The sequence below is a fragment of the Lepisosteus platostomus genome, chromosome 6 (assembly GCF_059453375.1).
Source record: "Lepisosteus platostomus isolate fLepPlt1 chromosome 6, fLepPlt1.hap1, whole genome shotgun sequence".
Lineage (NCBI taxonomy): Eukaryota > Metazoa > Chordata > Actinopteri > Semionotiformes > Lepisosteidae > Lepisosteus > Lepisosteus platostomus.
Window position 1 is genome coordinate 67,607,189 of NC_142616.1, and position 20,158 is coordinate 67,627,346.

The 20,158-nt window shown below is 57.6% G+C and overlaps 1 protein-coding gene across 2 annotated transcripts; it reads left to right on the plus strand.

Moving 5' to 3' along the window:
* Nucleotides 1–19,693, plus strand: LOC148662247 (inter-alpha-trypsin inhibitor heavy chain H3-like). 2 transcript variants are annotated; one of them, XM_088637181.1, is made up of 23 exons: nucleotides 1–206; nucleotides 370–405; nucleotides 948–968; nucleotides 1,257–1,423; nucleotides 2,395–2,499; nucleotides 3,011–3,173; nucleotides 3,444–3,554; nucleotides 4,116–4,244; nucleotides 7,995–8,111; nucleotides 9,043–9,211; nucleotides 9,526–9,651; nucleotides 11,618–11,799; nucleotides 12,037–12,222; nucleotides 13,073–13,212; nucleotides 14,265–14,422; nucleotides 14,613–14,645; nucleotides 15,240–15,287; nucleotides 15,723–15,779; nucleotides 15,922–16,035; nucleotides 16,747–16,948; nucleotides 18,110–18,282; nucleotides 18,587–18,698; nucleotides 19,433–19,693. In XM_088637181.1, exons 1-23 carry the CDS (start codon nucleotides 117–119, stop codon nucleotides 19,569–19,571), a joined length of 2,778 nt encoding a protein of 925 aa, XP_088493307.1. In that variant the 5' UTR covers nucleotides 1–116; the 3' UTR covers nucleotides 19,572–19,693. The 2 variants fall into 2 exon arrangements, with proteins under 2 accessions (XP_088493307.1, XP_088493308.1); XM_088637182.1 differs by lacking the exon at nucleotides 15,240–15,287.
* The last annotated feature ends 465 nt before the right edge of the window (nucleotides 19,694–20,158 follow it).

Below are 20,158 nucleotides of genomic sequence, written 5' to 3' on the forward strand. Positions count from 1 at the left end.
CGCGGCGCCCCCAGTTCCGCACACAGCTCGCCGTCAGACAAACAGCAGCTGCACGCTTCCTTCCCAGCCTCGGGCTTCGGTGATCACTTCTCCACAGAGCGGGACGGTCCGGCGCGATGTCCAGGTCACTGACCGTCTGCCTCTGCCTGCTCCTGCCCGCGCTGGCGGGCGCCGCGCTTGTGGCGGCGGGGGACGCGCTTTCCCAGGTAAGACCCGAGCTCGACCCCCGCGCCCCCGAGATTCCCCGCTGCGCACCCCAACAGGCTGTTTTCAAGGGAAACGTATAATGCTATCAGGTGTTTCTTTTACTTTTCTTTTGGGTTTGTCTTCCTGGTCCTCACCGCCTGCGGTCCTAATTCCCTGCGACAGGCGGCGTCTGCAGACCCGCTGGCCAGGCTGTTGAAGGTACGGTCCCCCCCCCTCACGCCGCGACAAGAGCGCTCTTACAGCACGAAGCGCCCGGCGCAGTCTTGTGCCAGCAGCACACGGCACCAGGAGGGAAGTGAATAGGCCATTCATCTCGTGAAGAGCAGCGCTCCCGTCCAGATTAACCCACATCCTGCAAGTTCCCCTCAGGGCAAGACGGAAAACCCTGAGAAACAGCTGCAGCGAAGGTTGTTCTCTAATTCATACTCTCCCTGGCTGGGCTGAACTGGCCAGTCCTGTGCCCCCGCAGGGAGGGGGGAGCGCTGCTTTCACAGGCACTGCACTGGCCAGCCCAGCAGGCAGGGGGCGCTCTGGTTGCCCCAGGCCCCTCAGACCCGGGCCCAGGGAGACTGAAGTAGCATATCTAAGCAGAAGAAACGAGCAGACGCTTTTGAATATGTTTGCCAGGAGAGGGTCATTGCGCAACTCCACTGAAATCAAACTGCAGAGGACCTGTTTGGACTGTTGAGCCGCTGGGCTGTTTTGTAAGACCCCTGTCCCTGATTCTGTTTGTTTTGCAGAAGAGGAATGCCGACGACGCGGTGAGTCTGGCCCCGGGGACCCGGATCGGCACCCAGTGGCCTGCAGGAGGGGTGCCGTCTTCCTGGGCGCTGGGAAGGTGCAGGGGGGGCTGTACAGCAGTCTGCAATAAATGTTGCGAAAAGCCGGCAGGAACGTTTGTTAGTCTTTACGGCCTGGCCACAGAGTAGCTCAAACCCTGCTGATACGCTCGCGTCGTTTACACTGCTTCTGCGGAGTGAGCCGGGCCTGTCGGGGTCCGGGGTTAGAACCTGGTGAAGGGCTGTGTGCGCTGTGCTCTCCGGCCGCAGGGGCAGTCCGATATCGAGGTCTACAGCGTGAAGATCGACTGCAAGGTGACGTCGCGCTTCGCCCACACCATCATGACCAGCCGCGCCGTCAACCACGCCAACGTCTCCAGAGAGGCCCTGTTTGATGTGGAGCTGCCCAAGACCGCCTTCATCACCAACTTCAGCATGTGGGTGCCTCATCCTCACCCTCACCTCCAAAACAGCACGAGGAAAACTAGTCAGTGACTGTGTGGACCAGTCAGTGTGTCAGTGAACCAGTCAGTGTGTCAGTGAACCAGTCAGTGACTCAGTGAATCAATCAGTGTGTCAGTCAGTGAACTAGTCAGTGACTCAGTGAACTAGTCAGTGTGCCAGTGAGTCAGTTAGTGTTGCAATGAACCAGTAAGTGTGGCAGAAAACCAGTCAGTAGGAAAAACACTACTCCTTGTCTCTTAGAGTTGTCTGTTCAAGAGAACATTTTCCATAGTTCCACATTTTTCAGCAACTATATCACCCTGTACCTCACAACTGGCTCACACTGGAGCTCAGCAGGTGTGAGCCTGGCCAGTACCTGGAGGGGAGACTCCTGGGAGAGCTGGGGATGCTGCTGCAAGAGGTGTTAGTGGGACCAGCAGGGGCGCTCCTAATGCCCCAGTGTAGTGACGGGGACACTGTACTGTAAACAGGCGCCGTCCTTTGGATGAGAGGTGAAACCAAGAGCCTGACTCTCTGTGGTCATTAAAAATCCCAGGGTGTTTCTTGAGAAGAGTAGGGGTGTTACCCCAGTGTCCTGGACAGATTTCCCCCCTGGCCTTTACCAGTCATGGCCTCCTAATAACCCCCCTCTCTGAACTGGCTTCATCCCTCTGCTCTCCTCCCCACTGAGAGCTGGTGTGTGGGGAGCGCACCGGAGCATCATCCTGGTGGGGCTGCACACTGGTGGGGGTGGAGGGGATCCCCGTGACCTGTGAAGCGCTGTGAGTGGGGTGTCCAGAAAGGCGCTATAGAAGTATAAGGAATTCATTAATATTATTAATGAGGATTGGAAGGGAGGAGTGGGTTCTATCAGCACGCTGCCTGTCCAGTGCTGTGAGTGGGGTGTCCAGCAGGGCGCTACAGGGGTGTGGAGGAGTATATTGCTGTGCTCCGTGTGCTGCAGGGTGATCGACGGGGTGACCTATGTGGGCCAGGTGAAGGAGAAGGAGCAGGCCAAGCAGCAGTACCAGAAGGCCGTGTCCCAGGGGCAGAGCGCTGGCCTGGTCAGGTGGGCTTCCCAACCGCAGCTCTGTTCCACTTCACACAGCTGTGCCTGAGAGGGATCGCGAGTGATCTGTCGTGTCTGATCTGTCGGGAGTGATCTATTGCGTATGATCTGTCTGTGCAATCAGTTGAGAGTGATCTGTTATGTGTGATCTGCTCTGTGTGATCTTCTTGTGCAATCTGTTGTGTGTGGTCTGTTGAGAGCGATCTGTTGTGAGTGATCTATCATGTGTGATCTGTTTTGTTGGAAGATGGGGATTCAGGGTGCACTGTGGGTGACAGGGCTGTTATGCTGTGGAAGTTTGGGTTGCAGTTGATACAGACAGGCTTCGGTTTTGTAACTTACCGAAAAGCCTGGTGTCTTTTGAACCCGGCTCTTATGTCATGAAAGCGCTGTGTTTTATGTGTGCGTGGGCCATGTGGAGGGAGTCGAGTGTGTGCAGTGTGCAGTGTGCAGTGTGCTGCTGTCGAGGCGCTACGCTGGAACAGCCTGCTGTTGCTGTGCCATTGCTCAGGGCGTCGGGGCGGAAGATGGAGAAGTTCTCGGTGTCGGTGAACATCGCGGCGGCCAGCAAGGTGACCTTCGAGCTGACCTACGAGGAGCTGCTGAAGCGCAGCCTGGGGAAGTACGAGCTGATGATCCGGGTCCGACCCAAACAGCTGGTGCAGCACTTCGAGGTCAGGACAGCACTGCGGAACCACTCAGCACTGACGCAGACACACACTGACATTAACGCACAAACTTGCACTCATTTGTCATTTATGATGAGCTGTGTTCTCCCCTTGTAACCCTCTAGTGTGAGCCACCCTAAAGGTCTCTGACCGGGGAGATAGTGTGAACACCCCGTCTGGCAGATGGAATCTGCATGTGTGCGCAAGCATGCAGATCTGCGCAGTCACTCCCACCCAACTCCCTGACAGAAGCCCTGTCTGTTCTCTGCCCTGCAGATCATGGCGGAGCTCTACGAGCCCCAGGGCATCGCCTTCCTGGAAGCCAACGGCACTTTCATCACCAACGACCTGCTCCCCCTGGTGAAGACGACCATCACTGGGAACAAGGCAGGGCTCCGTGTCAAATCTCGGCAGTAATAGCCCAGTAGCATGAGGAGCATGTAAAGGCTGACTGCGCACTGAAAGACAGGCAGGAGAAGCACAGCTTCTTCAGGTGCTGGCAGTGTGCTCACAGCTGGACCTGATGCAGGTGCTGGAGTAGCAGCAGAGCCAGCAGGGATGACAGTACCAGTGTAATAATGGCAGCAGAGCCAGCAGGGATGACGGTACCAGTGTAATAATGGCAGCAGAGCCAGCAGGGATGACGGTACCGGTGTAATAATGGCAGCTGAGGCAGCAGGGATGACAGTACCAGTGTAATAATGGCAGCTGAGCCAGCAGGGATGACAGTACCAGTGTAATAATGGCAGCAGCAGTAGTGGCAACAGGAGCCTTATTAGCTGTAGCAGAAGTGGAGGGAGCAGGAGCTACTGGTGTTCTCTCTTAGGAACCCAGATCCCACTGCCCTCTGGACAGAGGACTTGTCCAGGGTCTGCCTGACCTGTTCGGACCCTGCCCTCTGTCCTGAGGGGTACGAAGTGACCCCTGCTGCCCTCCTGCCCCCCGCAGGCGCGAGTGTCCTTCTCTCCCGGGCTGGAGCAGCAGCGGACCTGTGTGGGCTGCCCCTCCACGCGCATCGATGGTGATTTCTTCATCACCTACGACGTCAACCGGGAGAAGGACATTGGAGACATCCAGGTGAGGGGGGGCTCTGCAGCAGGACAGCGTGGGGGCTGTCCCACAGTGACAGGAGTTCAGGGGGTGTGTGTGTCCCACAGTGACAGGAGTTCAGGGGGTGTGTGTGTGTCCCACAGTGACAGGAGTTCAGGGGGTGTGTGTGTCCCACAGTGACAGGAGTTCAGGGGGTGTGTGTGTCCCACAGTGACAGGAGTTCAGGGGGTGTGTGTGTGTCCCACAGTGACAGGAGTTCAGGGGGTGTGTGTGTCCCACAGTGACAGGAGTTCAGGGGGTGTGTGTCCCACAGTGACAGGAGTTCAGGGGGTGTGTGTCCCACAGTGACAGGAGTTCAGGGTCCCACAGTGACAGGAGTTCAGGGGGTGTGTGCGTGTCCCACAGTGACAGGAGTTCAGGGGGTGTGTGCGTGTCCCACAGTGACAGGAGTTCAGGGGGTGTGTGTGTCCCACAGTGACAGGAGTTCAGGGGGTGTGTGTGTCCCACAGTGACAGGAGTTCAGGGGGTGTGTGTGTCCCACAGTGACAGGAGTTCAGGGGGTGTGTGTGTGTCCCACAGTGACAGGAGTTCAGGGGGTGTGTGTGTCCCGCAGTGACAGGAGTTCAGGGGGCGTGTGTGTCCCACAGTCACAGGAGTTCAGGGTCCCACAGTGACAGGAGTTCAGGGGGTGTGTGCGTGTCCCACAGTGACAGGAGTTCAGGGGGCGTGTGTGTCCCACAGTGACAGGAGTTCAGGGGGTGTGTGTGTCCCACAGTGACAGGAGTTCAGGCTCCCACAGTGACAGGAGTTCAGGGGGTGTGTGTGTCCCACAGTGACAGGAGTTCAGGGGGTGTGTGTGTCCCACAGTGACAGGAGTTCAGGGTCCCACAGTGACAGGAGTTCAGGGGGGGGTGTGTCCCACAGTGACAGGAGTTCAGGGGGTGTGTGTGTCCCACAGTGACAGGAGTTCAGGGGGTGTGCGTGTCCCACAGTGACAGGAGTTCAGGGGGTGTGTGTGTCCCACAGTGACAGGAGTTCAGGGGGTGTGTGTGTCCCACAGTGACAGGAGTTCAGGGGGTGTGTGCGTGTCCCACAGTGACAGGAGTTCAGGGGGGGGTGTGTCCCACAGTGACAGGAGTTCAGGGGGTGTGTGTCCCACAGTGACAGGAGTTCAGGGGGTGTGTGCGTGTCCCACAGTGACAGGAGTTCAGGGGGTGTGTGTGTCCCACAGTGACAGGAGTTCAGGGGGTGTGTGCGTGTCCCGCAGTGACAGGAGTTCAGGGGGTGTGTGTGTCCCACAGTGACAGGAGTTCAGGGGGTGTGTGTGTCCCACAGTGACAGGAGTTCAGGGGGTGTGTGTGTCCCACAGTGACAGGAGTTCAGGGGGTGTGTGTCCCACAGTGACAGGAGTTCAGGGGGTGTGTGTGTCCCACAGTGACAGGAGTTCAGGGGGTGTGTGTGTGTCCCACAGTGACAGGAGTTCAGGGGGTGTGTGCGTGTCCCGCAGTGACAGGAGTTCAGGGGGTGTGTGTGTCCCACAGTGACAGGAGTTCAGGGGGTGTGTGTGTCCCACAGTGACAGGAGTTCAGGGGGTGTGTGTGTCCCACAGTGACAGGAGTTCAGGGAGTGTGTGCGTGTCCCACAGTGACAGGAGTTCAGGGGGTGTGCGTGTCCCACAGTGACAGGAGTTCAGGGGGGGGTGTGTCCCACAGTGACAGGAGTTCAGGGGGTGTGTGTCCCACAGTGACAGGAGTTCAGGGGGTGTGTGCGTGTCCCACAGTGACAGGAGTTCAGGGGGGGGTGTGTCCCACAGTGACAGGAGTTCAGGGGGTGTGTGTCCCACAGTGACAGGAGTTCAGGGGGTGTGTGTGTCCCACAGTGACAGGAGTTCAGGGGGTGTGTGCGTGTCCCACAGTGACAGGAGTTCAGGGGGTATGTGCGTGTCCCGCAGTGACAGGAGTTCAGGGGGTGTGTGTGTCCCACAGTGACAGGAGTTCAGGGGGTGTGCGTGTCCCACAGTGACAGGAGTTCAGGGGGTATGTGCGTGTCCCGCAGTGACAGGAGTTCAGGGGGTGTGTGTCCCGCAGTGACAGGAGTTCAGGGGGTGTGTGTGTCCCACAGTGACAGGAGTTCAGGGGGTGTGTGTGTCCCACAGTGACAGGAGTTCAGGGGGTGTGCGTGTCCCACAGTGACAGGAGTTCAGGGGGTATGTGCGTGTCCCGCAGTGACAGGAGTTCAGGGGGTGTGTGTGTCCCACAGTGACAGGAGTTCAGGGTCCCACAGTGACAGGAGTTCAGGGTCCCACAGTGACAGGAGTTCAGGGGGGGGTGTGTCCCACAGTGACAGGAGTTCAGGGTCCCACAGTGACAGGAGTTCAGGGGGTGTGTGTGTCCCACAGTGACAGGAGTTCAGGGGGCGTGTGTGTCCCACAGTGACAGGAGTTCAGGGTCCCACAGTGACAGGAGTTCAGGGGGTGTGTGCGTGTCCCACAGTGACAGGAGTTCAGGGGGTGTGTGTGTCCCACAGTGACAGGAGTTCAGGGGGTGTGTGTGTCCCACAGTGACAGGAGTTCAGGGGGTGTGTGTGTCCCACAGTGACAGGAGTTCAGGGGGCGTGTGTGTCCCACAGTGACAGGAGTTCAGGGTCCCACAGTGACAGGAGTTCAGGGGGTGTGTGCGTGTCCCACAGTGACAGGAGTTCAGGGGGTGTGTGTGTCCCACAGTGACAGGAGTTCAGGGGGTGTGTGTGTCCCACAGTGACAGGAGTTCAGGGGGTGTGTGTGTCCCACAGTGACAGGAGTTCAGGGGGTGTGTGTGTCCCACAGTGACAGGAGTTCAGGGGGTGTGTGTGTCCCACAGTGACAGGAGTTCAGGGGGTGTGTGTCCCGCAGTGACAGGAGTTCAGGGGGTGTGTGTGTCCCACAGTGACAGGAGTTCAGGGGGCGTGTGTGTCCCACAGTGACAGGAGTTCAGGGTCCCACAGTGACAGGAGTTCAGGGGGGGGTGTGTCCCACAGTGACAGGAGTTCAGGGGGTGTGTGTGTCCCACAGTGACAGGAGTTCAGGGGGGGGTGTGTCCCACAGTGACAGGAGTTCAGGGGGGGGTGTGTCCCACAGTGACAGGAGTTCAGGGTCCCACAGTGACAGGAGTTCAGGGGGTGTGTGTCCCACAGTGACAGGAGTTCAGGGGGTGTGTGCGTGTCCCACAGTGACAGGAGTTCAGGGGGTGTGTGTCCCACAGTGACAGGAGTTCAGGGGGGGGTGTGTCCCACAGTGACAGGAGTTCAGGGGGTGTGTGTCCCACAGTGACAGGAGTTCAGGGGGTGTGTGTCCCACAGTGACAGGAGTTCAGGGGGGGGTGTGTCCCACAGTGACAGGAGTTCAGGGGGTGTGTGTGTCCCACAGTGACAGGAGTTCAGGGGGCGTGTGTGTCCCACAGTGACAGGAGTTCAGGGTCCCACAGTGACAGGAGTTCAGGGGGGGGTGTGTCCCACAGTGACAGGAGTTCAGGGGGGGGTGTGTCCCACAGTGACAGGAGTTCAGGGGGTGTGTGTGTCCCACAGTGACAGGAGTTCAGGGGGTGTGTGTGTCCCACAGTGACAGGAGTTCAGGGGGTGTGTGTCCCACAGTGACAGGAGTTCAGGGTCCCACAGTGACAGGAGTTCAGGGGGGGGTGTGTCCCACAGTGACAGGAGTTCAGGGTCGGGGTGCAGGAGCTGCGCAGGGTGCCCCACCCCAGGGTGTGTGCTCTGTGCTCAGGGGATCCCCTCTCTCCGCAGATCGTGAACGGGTACTTTGTGCACTTCTTCGCTCCAGCCAACCTGCAGCGTGTGCCCAAGAACGTGGTGTTCGTGATCGACGAGAGTGGCTCCATGGGGGGCAGGAAGATCGAGCAGGTGAGCAGCAGGTGCAGCACTAGTTACTGCAGTTAGAGTACTGGCCAGAGGAGTTATAGTAGTAGCTATCAGCTATCGTACTATGTACTAGTTATTGTAGTTAGAATACTAGTTATAATGCTAGCTATAGGTCATTTTAGTACTAGTTATAGTAGTTATCTTGCTATTTACAGTAATTATAGTACTAGTTATAGTTCTTACAGTACTAGTTAAAATACTTATAATGCTAGTTATAGAACTTGCTATAATAGTTATAGTACTATTCATAATATTTACACTACTAGTTGCAATGGTTATGGATTATTTACATTACTAATAACAGTCATTTTAGTACTCATTATAGTACCTAGTAACTGCTACAGTAGTTAAAGTACAAGTTACAGTAGTAATGGTACTAGTTATAGTACTAGCTTTAGTTAGTAATTATAGTGCTAGTTATAGTAGTTACATTACTAGTTACAGTAGTTATAGTGCTAGTTAATTTATTCATCTTCTGTCCAGGTTCGTATCAGGTGAAACTGATCAGCAGTCACCTCTGTCCTCAGTGGAACACCAAGATGATTCTTCCAGTCCTGCTCCTGGGGGGGATAGAAATGTCAGCCTGGCGCACACTTAACTTACTAGCGAAGATTTATTTAGTCATCTAGTCGTTGCTAAATAACATTTTCTGCAAAATACCAGGTCCTTTCCTGACAACCCTGCACTCCATGCAGTGGTGCTCCATAAATTCCTGGTGGAGACGTTTTCTCTCTCAGACACTGACAGGCTGTGAGATCTGGAGGAGCTCCTCTGGGAATTTGGGAAAAGTAGTTGTGTAGGTTATTCCCAGTGGGACAGATCCGGGAATCCGTAAGACTTCCGGCCCCCAGAACCCCGCAAGATTTTTTCAGCCAGCTGCAGGGCCTGACCGCGATGCTGCTGCTCTCTGCAGACCCGAGAAGCCCTGCACGCCATCCTGAACGACATCCAGGAGGAAGACTACTTCGCCCTCCTCGTCTTCGACGATAGGCTCCGCAAGTGGAAGCCCTCGCTGACCAAGGCCACCCCCGAGAGCCTGCGGGAGGCCAAGCAGTTCGTGGAGACCATCCAGGCCCGCGGAGGTGAGGCGGCCCACCCCAGCGCGTCGTGCTGGTGACGGGAACAATCCGGGTGTTGAAACACGTTACATGTTGAACTGGAGCATGGAAAAAATGTTCCGATGAGGAATAATGAATCTGCGGTGGGCTAGAACGACCGCCATTGTCAGGCGTGGGGCTGCAGTGTTTATTTTAGCGCCGGGGGGGGTAGGTGAGCGGGTGTGTCTTGTGCACTGGGCTCCCAGCGGGCCCAGAGCCCGGTCATGAGCCGCTGCTCTCTGGGACTGTCCGGGATGCGTGCAGCGCTCCAGTCTGGACTCTGTGCTGTGCCCCCCCAGGCACCGACATCAACTGGAGCGTGCTGGAGGCCGTGAAGATGCTGAAGGACGACCTCGCCAACCACAAGCTGCCCGAGAGGAGCGTCTCGCTCATCATCCTGCTGACCGACGGGCAGCCCGCCTCAGGTGAGCGGCCCCCCCACCCGCGGGCACAGCCCGTCCGGCATCGCCGCCGAGCCTGCAGGTCCTGGCAGAACAGTGCAGCACTGTCAACGCCGAGTGCCCCAAGCCCTCAGCTGGGTCAGGTCCTGGCTGCCCTGAGCCCTGACTGGGTCAGGTTCTGGCTGCCCCGAGCCCTGACTGGGTCAGGTCCTGGCTGCCCCGAGCCCTGACTGGGTCAGGTCCTGGCTGCCCCGAGCCCTGACTGGGTCAGGTCCTGGCTGCCCCGAGCCCTGACTGGGTCAGGTCCTGGCTGCCCCGAGCCCTGACTGGGTCAGGTCCTGGCTGCCCCGAGCCCTGACTGGGTCAGGTCCTGGCTGCCCTGAGCCCTGACTGGGTTAGGTTCTGGCTGCCCCGAGCACTGACGAGGTCAGGTCCTGGCTGCCCTGAGCCCTGACTGGGTCAGGTCCTGGCTGCCCCGAGCCCTGACTGGGTTAGGTTCTGGCTGCCCCGAGCACTGACGAGGTCAGGTCCTGGCTGCCCCGAGCCCTGACTGGGTCAGGTTCTGGCTGCCCCGAGCCCTGACTGGGTCAGGTTCTGGCTGCCCCGAGCCCTGACTGGGTCAGGTTCTGGCTGCCCCGAGCCCTGACTGGGTCAGGTTCTGGCTGCCCCGAGCACTGACTGGGTCAGGTCCTGGCTGCCCCGAGCCCTGACTGGGTCAGGTTCTGGCTGCCCCGAGCACTGACGAGGTCAGGTTCTGGCTGCCCCGAGCCCTGACTGGGTCAGGTCCTGGCTGCCCCGAGCCCTGACTGGGTCAGGTTCTGGCTGCCCCGAGCCCTGACTGGGTCAGGTCCTGGCTGCCCCGAGCCCTGACTGGGTCAGGTTCTGGCTGCCCCGAGCCCTGACTGGGTCAGGTTCTGGCTGCCCCGAGCACTGACTGGGTCAGGTTCTGGCTGCCCCGAGCCCTGACTGGGTCAGGTCCTGGCTGCCCCGAGCACTGACTGGGTCAGGTCCTGGCTGCCCCGAGCCCTGACTGGGTCAGGTTCTGGCTGCCCCGAGCACTGACTGGGTCAGGTTCTGGCTGCCCCGAGCCCTGACTGGGTCAGGTCCTGGCTGCCCCGAGCCCTGACTGGGTCAGGTTCTGGCTGCCCCGAGCACTGACTGGGTCAGGTTCTGGCTGCCCCGAGCCCTGACTGGGTCAGGTTCTGGCTGCCCCGAGCCCTGACTGGGTCAGGTCCTGGCTGCCCCGAGCCCTGACGGGGTTAGGTTCTGGCTGCTCTGAGCCTCAACTGGATCACGTTCTGATTGCCCTGAGCTCTTACTGGATCGAGCCCTGACTGGGTTGAATTCTGACCGCGTCTCGCTGTGACTGCTCCAAGCCCTGAGTAGGTCCAGTTCTGAGTGTGCTGTGTCCTAAATGGGTCAAGACATGACCGTCTCAAGTTCTAACCACCCCAAACCCCAAATGGGTCAAGATCTGGCTGCCCTGAGCCCTGACTGGGTCAGGTTCTGACTGCCCAGAGCCCTGACTGGGTCAGGTTCTGACCCGGTCTAGTTGTGACTGCCTCGAGTTCTGACCACACCAAACCACAAATGGGTTGAGCTCTGGCTGCCCCAAGCCTCTGCTGGAGCGCTGCATGTTCTGGCAGTTCTGACGGGCTTCCTGTGGGTCTGGCCTGCGGGCTTGGGTTCATCAAAATGATGGGGTACACTCCTGCACCCTCATATCTCACTCTTACGTTTTATCGGCTTTCTTGCTTTCTGTGGGGCTTATGTTTTTGCTGAGGCAGACGACGTTGGGGGAGGTGTCCCAGGGGAAAATTGGGTGAGACGGTTAAAAATCGGGAAGGGGGGCATCGTCACCAGGGTGAGGCGCTCTGACGCTCCAGTGCTGCAGAACCCAAGGTGATGCCTGAGAGCACGCCGAGAATACCTGTCAGTGTGAGCGTGTCGTCGGTACGGGGAGTCACGTCCTGCTTGTTTCCTGGGAAAGGCGTCACAAACCTTGAGAAAATCCAGGAAAACGCCCGGAATGCCATTGGAGGGAACATGACGCTGTACTGCCTGGGATTCGGATACAATGTGGATTACAACTTCCTGCACAAACTGGCTTCCGAGAACAACGGCTTCGCCAGGAGGATCTACGAGGATTCGGACGCCGCGCTGCAGCTCCAGGTACTCCGCCCAAGCCGCCGGACAGTGTGGCCAGTGTGAGCACCGCGCAGTCCCAGATCTCACTGCTGGGCTCACGGTCAGACACACCCGCTGACAGGCAGTGACAGTGGTTGGGGTAGGAGTCACAGAGCTGTGCACTGAGCTGCCTCCATCCCTCCTGATCATGCCTGTGCGTGCGTGTGTGTGTGTGTGTGTGTGTGTGTGTGTGTGTGTGTGTGTGTGTGTGTGTGCCCACAGGGCTTCTACACAGAGGTGGCCAACCCCCTGCTGTGGGGGATCGAGATGCAGTACCCCGAGAACTCCGTGGACTCCCTGACAGAGAGCTCCTTCAAGCAGCTGTACCAGGGCTCGGAGATCGTGGTGGCCGGACACATTTCCGACAACAGCCTGGACTTCTTCCCGGTGGAGGTGAAGGCGCAGGGGGTGAGTGTGGCCCACATGGTGCCCCCCGTCGTGCCCCATGAAACAGGAGGGGCGGAGCTTCGCTGAGGAGGTGGAGCCCTGCTCTGGGTCTGCAGCTCATTCTCAAGCTCTTGCGCTACAGATAAGAAAGGGGTCAGAATTAGCAGCTTTGGGGTCTCTCAGCTTTGAGTGACACAGCAGTGACCCCCAGTCTGTGAGCTGTGAGAGACACAGCGACCCCCAGTCTGTGAGCTGTGAGAGACACAGCGACCCCCAGTCTGTGAGCTGTGAGAGACACAGCGACCCCCAGGCTGTGAGCTGTGAGAGACACAGTGACCCCCAGTCTGTGAGCTGTGAGAGACACAGTGACCCCCAGTCTGTGAGCTGTGAGAGACACAGTGACCCCCAGTCTGTGAGCTGTGAGAGACACAGTGACCCCCAGTCTGTGAGCTGTGAGAGACACAGTGACCCCCAGGCTGTGAGCTGTGAGAGACACAGTGACCCCCAGTCTGTGAGCTGTGAGAGACACAGTGACCCCCAGTCTGTGAGCTGTGAGAGACACAGTGACCCCCAGTCTGTGAGCTGTGAGAGACACAGTGACCCCCAGTCTGTGAGCTGTGAGAGACACAGTGACCCCCAGGCTGTGAGCTGTGAGAGACACTGTGACCCCCAGGCTGTGAGCTGTGAGAGACACAGTGACCCCCAGGCTGTGAGCTGTGAGAGACGCAGTGACCCCCAGGCTGTGAGCTGTGAGAGACCCCAGCAGGGCTCAGGTCTGTCCTCCTGTGTGCCGTGGCTCTGTGGGCGGCAGGTGGGGAGAGGGCACCGTGGCTGTGGCACCAGGCCGTGACCCGCCTGTCTGCCCCTGCAGCTGGAGAATGAGCTGCACCTGCAGAGCCAGTCCAGGGTGCAGGAGAGACTGGAGGCCTCCAAGGAGCAGCAGTATATCTTCGGGGAGTTCACCGAGCGCCTGTGGGCGTACCTCACCATCCAGCAGCTGCTTAGTAAGAGGTCAGACCCAGACTCCACCTGCTGCACACACAGTGTACACACAGTGTACACACAGCAGACACACAGGGTACACACTGTAGGCACACACAGCAGACACACAGGGTACACACAGTAGGCACACACAGCAGATACACTGTATATACACACTATACACACAGCAGACACACACAGCAGATACACTGTATATACACACTATACACACAGCAGACACACACAGCAGATACACTGTATATACACACTATACACACAGCAGACACACACAGCAGATACACTGTATATACACACTATACACACAGCAGACACACACAGCAGATACACTGTATATACACACTGTATACACAGCAGACACACAGGGTACACACAGTAGGCACACACAGCAGATACACTGTATATACACACTATACACACAGCAGACACACACAGCAGATACACTGTATATACACACTATACACACAGCAGACACACACAGCAGATACACTGTATATACACACTATACACACAGCAGACACACACAGCAGATACACTGTATATACACACTGTATACACACAGCAGACACACAGGGTACACACAGTAGGCACACACAGCAGATACACTGTATATACACACTATACACACAGCAGACACACACAGCAGATACACTGTATATACACACTATACACACAGCAGACACACACAGCAGATACACTGTATATACACACTGTATACACACAGCAGACACACAGGGTACACACAGTAGGCACACACAGCAGATACACTATATACACACACTATACACACAGCAGACACACAAAGCAGATACACTGTATATACACACTATACACACAGCAGACACACACAGCAGATACACTGTATATACACACACTATACACACAGCAGACACACAGGTAACACACAGCAGACACACTGTATACACACAGCATGTACACAGCATATACACACAATGTACACATCGTATATATACTAACAGTATACACATTGTATATACACTATACACACAGTACACATAGATGGACGGTCAGCCGATAGATAACACTGGACCTCTGGCCTGCAGGGGCAGTGGCACACCTGAGGCAAAGTCAAACATGACCGCGCGCGCCCTGGAGCTCTCCCTGCAGTACAGCTTCGTAACGCCCCTCACCTCCATGGTGGTCACTAAGCCACAGGAGGACGACGACAAGGACACCCTGATAGCCGATAAGCTGACCGAAGGTACGAGCCTGTTTCACCGCTGACCAGGTGACAGTGACCGAAAAACGGTTTCAGATCCAGTTTTGTCCTTGATATCTATGATAATTGCTGAACCACGGGACTGACCGGCCTCAGACGTTAAAGCCCCCTGGACAGTGGCAGGGACTGACCAACCTGGTCTGAAGGAAGTGTCTTTTGTGCTTTTTTTCAGAGGAACGAGGACAGCGCAGACCTTCAGGCTTCGGTAAGGCTTCCTGTTCCTGAGACCAGAGGCTGCTTCTCTCTAGGGCTTGAACCCTCTCTGTGCCCGAGCTGGGTGCAGACTGGGGCTCCTCGGGTCAGCCTGGGGTCGGGGGGTGACCAGATCCACAGGCCTCCAGGTCGTGGCCAAAAAGAGGGACCTGCGTTCGGGACCACTGCAATGGAATTTGGATTTTTTTTCCTGTCTGTTTCTGTTTTCCAATCAATCAATCAACCAACCAACCAATCAACCAGCCAGTCAGTAGGTCAATCCGTGAGTAAGTCAGTTGGTCAATCATTCAGTCAGACTGTTGATTGGTCAGTCGGCCAGTCAGTCGGTCAGTCGGTCAGTCACTTGGTCACTCGGTGAGTAAGTCGGCCAGTTGGTCATCCGGTCAGTGCCCAGTTCCAGTGCGCCAGTCTGCCTTGTGACCGCTGGGCTGGGGGAGCCTGCTGAGAGACGTGGGTGTGAGAGGCAGTTCCACGCGTGTGTGGTGCTGGGGGCTTTGGGGTTGGTGATTCTGGGGCCTGTCATCCCTCTGTGATCCTCACCTCCCTCCTCTCCCTCCTCTCCCTCCTCTCCCTCTTCCCACTGCAGTGCCGCTCCTGCAAGGCTCACCCCTCACGAGCAGGACCTTTCTGACTGGTAATGACGGGGAGCCAGTGCCAGGCTGGTGTTCTCGTGCCAAGGCACAGGGGTCCCCCCATTCGCTCTGACTTTCACATCCCACCCCTCCGGTGCAAAGCGCGGTCATGTGGGGAAGGCAGGAGGCGGGGTTCGGACGAGTCTCCCCAGAAACCCCTTTCCCTTCGCGGGCCAGTGCCGCAGAGACGCGTACAAACACTTCTAAAGACAGGACATGGATGTGATCTCCCAGAAGCACCAGGTCTCGGGACCATAGCACCCCACTGCTTTCCGGGAGTGCACAGGCTTTGTAGTGCAGGCCTGTCAGTCAGAGTCAGCGGCTGTACCTTTCCGACACGGTGGCCACCCCCCAGTGGAAGGCGCTGGGATGAGGGGCTCAGTGCCGCTCGACAGACAGGAAGCAGCCTGACACCCCTGTGCTGTTTCTGCTTCCAGGTTACACCGCGTCTCGGGTCCAGAACGTGTACCACGCCCTTCCGCCGGTCACCAGCGGTAAGCTGCTCGCCGCCCCGCCTGCCAGGGCGCCCCCAGAGCTGCAGATTCAGGGGGTGCTCGTGTGAGTGTGTCAGCCGGCAGGAAGTGAGGGCTCACACGCGACCTGCGCTCACCCGGCCTGTGGCTTGTGTCTCCCCAGTGGACGGGGACCCGCATTTCATCATCTGGGTACCCCAGCAGAACGACACCCTGTGTTTCAACATTGACGAGAGGCCGGGGGTCATCTTCAGCCTGGTCAGGGACCCCCTCACAGGTGAGTCGGCGGGGCGGGGGCAGACAGGAGGCGCCAGAAAGCTGCCCCTGGGGCTCAGAGGGGGGCTGCTCCAGTCTTGACTCCCTGCCCCTTGTGTGTGAGGCTGTCCTGTCATCTGGCTCCTCCCCCCCTTGTGTGTGAGGCTGTCCTGTCATCTGGCTCCTCCCCCCCGGTGTGTGAGAGGCTGTCCTGTCATCTGGCTCCTCCCCCGGTGTGTGAGAGGCTGTCCTGTCATCTGACTCCTCCCCCCCTTGTGTGAGAGGCTGTCCTGTCATCTGGCTCCTCCCCCCCGGTGTGTGAGAGGCTGTCCTGTCATCTGACTCCTCCCCCGGTGTGTGAGAGGCTGTCCTGTCATCTGACTCCTCCCCCCCTTGTGTGAGAGGCTGTCCTGTCATCTGACTCCTCCCCCCCTTGTGTGAGAGGCTGTCCTGTCATCTGACTCCTCCCCCCCTTGTGTGAGAGGCTGTCCTGTCATCTGACTCCTCCCACCCTTGTGTGAGAGGCTGTCCTGTCATCTGACTCCTCCCCCCCTTGTGTGAGAGGCTGTCCTGTCATCTGACTCCTCCCCCCCTTGTGTGAGAGGCTGTCCTGTCATCTGACTCCTCCCCCCCTTGTGTGAGAGGCTGTCCTGTCATGTGACTCCCCCCCATGTGTGAGGCTGTTCTCTTGTCTGACTCCCTCCCCTGTGTGTTGTCTGACTCCGGCCCACAGGCATCACTGTGAACGGGCAGACCATCGGGGACAAGAAGCTTGTCCCCAGCAGAAAGGTCAACACGTACTTTGGGAGGTTCGGCATCGTCAGCCGGAGTCTGGGCATCAAGGTGGATGTGACCACTCAGGCCATCCACGTGTTCCACAACGGGAAAGAAGTGGTTTTCTCCTGGTCTGACACAGTGTCTCTCAAACAGCCCAGGTGAGCTCAGCACAGCTCCTAGAGTGAAGCACAGATCTGTTCAGGGAAGAGTAGGTGTTCATTCTGGGAGTGTTTTCCCGATCTGGGAACTAAACCAATAAAAAAACAGGTGGGGCGCTGCGTCAGCATGCGTAGGCTGTAAAGGAACAAGTGATAGGTTTATTCCATCATGAAAAAAAGAAGAAAGAAAATAGGTGTGAGAAGGCTCCACAGCCGAAACGTTGTTCTCTTTCTTCTTTATTTCAGCATGGAATAAACCTATTACTTGTTCCAATAAAAAAAACAGCTTTGTTGTCAAATCCCAACCTCCAGACATGTAAAGACCGGCTGTGTCTACTGTGCTTGCTTGTGGTCTCCTGGTGCCCACTGGCCCACTGGTCCCGGAGGAACGTTGTGTTTATCTTAAGCAATATTTGTAAATTGACTTTCGGCTCTTAAGCAGTCAAATTGGATATGCAGTCAGAACCAACCCTATACCGGTTCCCAAGTTTCTGAGCTGCCCTCATTCCAGTGCCGGTAGTGTAAGTGATGAGGCCTGCAGAAGGAATCTGTGGGCGTGGCATACACGGGGCCCCTCCCGCTGTGTGTGGGGCATACACAGGGCCACTCCCACTGTGGGCGTGGCATACACGGGGCCCCTCCCGCTGTGAGTGTGGCATACACAGGGCCCCTCCCACTGTGAGTGTGGCATAGATGGGGCCACTCCCAATGGGGGGGCGTGTGATGTGGCACCACTCCCACTGTGGGCATGTCTGATAGTGTCATTCCCACCTGCGTCGCTTATCATTTAACTAAGAGCTGTTTAGTGAGAAATAATGTCCAGCACTCTGAGAAGAGGCAAAGTGAAGTTCTGTGTGCTGGAGCTCTTGAAATGTGTGTTTTTGACACTCGGAACTGACTGAAGAGATAAGTTAAATAAAAGTCTAAGCAAATCAATCTGTTAAGTCATCAATGAGTGCTGGACTGATAGCCTGCAGACACGGTGTTCCTCCGGGATCAGGGGTGCGAACAGTTACTTTGATCAGTACAGCTTGAGAATGAGCTGGAGCACAGAGCTGCCACTCCTCAAGCCAGGAGAAGCGTATGATGCCCAAGAGAAACCTGGAGGTGCTCCAGTGTGTTTCTCCTGGCCCTGCTCTCACCGGCTCCCTCGGCCTCTAGCTTCGATCTGCAGGTCAGCAAGGAGAAGAGCCTCACTGTGGCCATGAAGGACTCGGCCACCTTCGTCATCATCCTGCACAGAGTCTGGAAGAAGCACCCCTTCTATCGGGACTACCTGGGCTTCTACACCCTGGACAGCCACCTGCTGTCGCCGGCCACCCACGGCCTGCTGGGTAAGGTCCGGGGGCCCTGCCGCCTGCTGGGTCTCTGTCCGGCGCAGCGAGTCCCTGATCAGAACTGCTGGGAGGAGGGGGTCTGGGACAGGACCAAGGCCCCAGCTTTAACGTTGCCCTGGCCGAGCAGGCCTGTCCAGGCCGGCTCAGAGCCAGAGGACCCTGTGGCCCGTGCAGGGGGAGGCTTTGACCTCCTGCCCCCTGGTTTCCTGTGTGAGATCCCCCCCCCCACTCCGATTACACGAGGTCAGAGCACGCAGGCTGCTCCGGCTCAACAGCGCCGCCCTTCTGTCCACCCCTGCAGGGCAGTTCTACGGCGGCCTGCAGTTCGAGGTCAGCGACGTGCACAGCGGCGAGGCCCTGGACAAGCCTGACGCCACCATGCAGGTGAAGGGGCTGACACTCAGCGTCACCAGGTAAACGCACACGCACTCCCACACACCCTCCTTTGTACACCTTGACACACACACAAACCTTGTGTGAGCTTGTCTCTGAACTACCCCTGTCACCCTCAAGAGGCGTTTCCCGACTGATACTATGCAGCTCTCTCTGGAATCAGCGGATATTTTCCTCTGCCCATGCTCTTAATCCTGCACAACCCAGTGCTGCTGGGCTGGGGTCGGCTCGCCAGCACAGGGAGAGGACAGACAGCGGGCTCTCTCCTTTGGCACGCTGCTCTCGGTGTGACAGGAGGGACAGTCAGCGCCCGAGCACTGCGGCCTCATGGGCACGGTGGGGGTGTGGGGGGCGACTGGTCAGCTGAGCGCCCTGTTCAGGACCCTGACTGGCACAGCTGGCTCAGACCGGCCATGCTGGGGCCTCGGGGCTCAGTCTGCACTCTCAGGCGCACAGAGCTCCGGCTGTGTGGGTGCTGCCCTGTTCACTGAACGTGCCTCTCAGTGGCTTAATGACAGACACGAACACAACCAGGGCTCCAATTAGGCACTTTGTACGCAAAGTTCTTTCTTTTAAAAAAAAGATCTGAAAGTGATCGACAAGCCCATATTCTGCAGCGTCAGTAATGGGTCACAGCTCAGGCCCGTTAAGAAAGGCCCGATGGGCCTAAGGGTCAGGGTTAGGGGTCGCGCAGCTCTGCGCCCCTCAGGTATTCGGCACCAGCCCTCGGAGAGTGTTTCTCCTGTCCCTGCAGAGGCTGGCAGAAGGACTACCGCTGGGACACCAAGCACGGCGAGGAGGTGCCCTGCTGGTTCGTGCACAACAACGGCACGGGGCTGATCGACGGCACGCACACCGACTACATCGTGTCCGGGATCTTCAAGAGCAGCTGAGCGCCGGGCCGGGCCGGGCCGGGCCCGAGGGGAAACGAGTGTGTAGGGCTTCCTTTTCCTTTGCGGATGAGACAACTGCAATTTTCTTCAAAGCTCCCAATAAAAAAAATGTAGCTGAAAAAGTTCTCTGCTGTGTGAACGTTCTTGACACCTGAGATGAGAGGAAGTACACGCATGTGTGTTCGCTAGCTGGCCTGGTTCCAGTCTCTGGTAATGGGAAACAATCACTGCCCTCCAGCAGTTCTGTTACACCTGAGTGGACCCCTGCTGGAGGAGAGGCGCGCCCCTCACCAACAGCACTGCACCCACGAGTCCCATGAGAAAGCCCAGTCACAGGCCGCTACCGGTGGGACCCAGACTCGAACCCGTGCACACGGAGATCAGTCGGCTCTCGGGTGAGTGTCTCTCCTGCAGGGAGGTGTCAAGAGGTCAGAGAGGGGCTTTAGCTGAATGTTCTCCGCTGTCTTCAGAGAAGCAGTGTGTGACACAGAGCCACTCCTTCACTCTCACACCCACTCCACAGACCCCACAGAGCCACTCCCCCACTCTCACACCCACAGACCCCACAGACCCACTGCCCCACTCTC

Coding starts and splice junctions, on each gene's coding strand:
- LOC148662247 (XM_088637181.1), top strand. CDS start 117: ATGTCCAGGTCACTGACCGTCTGCCTCTGCCTGCTCCTGCCCGCGCTG. Junction 3,555..4,115: donor CGACCATCACTGGGAACAAG/GCAGGGCTCCGT, acceptor TGCCCCCCGCAG/GCGCGAGTGTCCTTCTCTCC. Junction 12,223..13,072: donor TGGAGGTGAAGGCGCAGGGG/GTGAGTGTGGCC, acceptor CTGCCCCTGCAG/CTGGAGAATGAGCTGCACCT.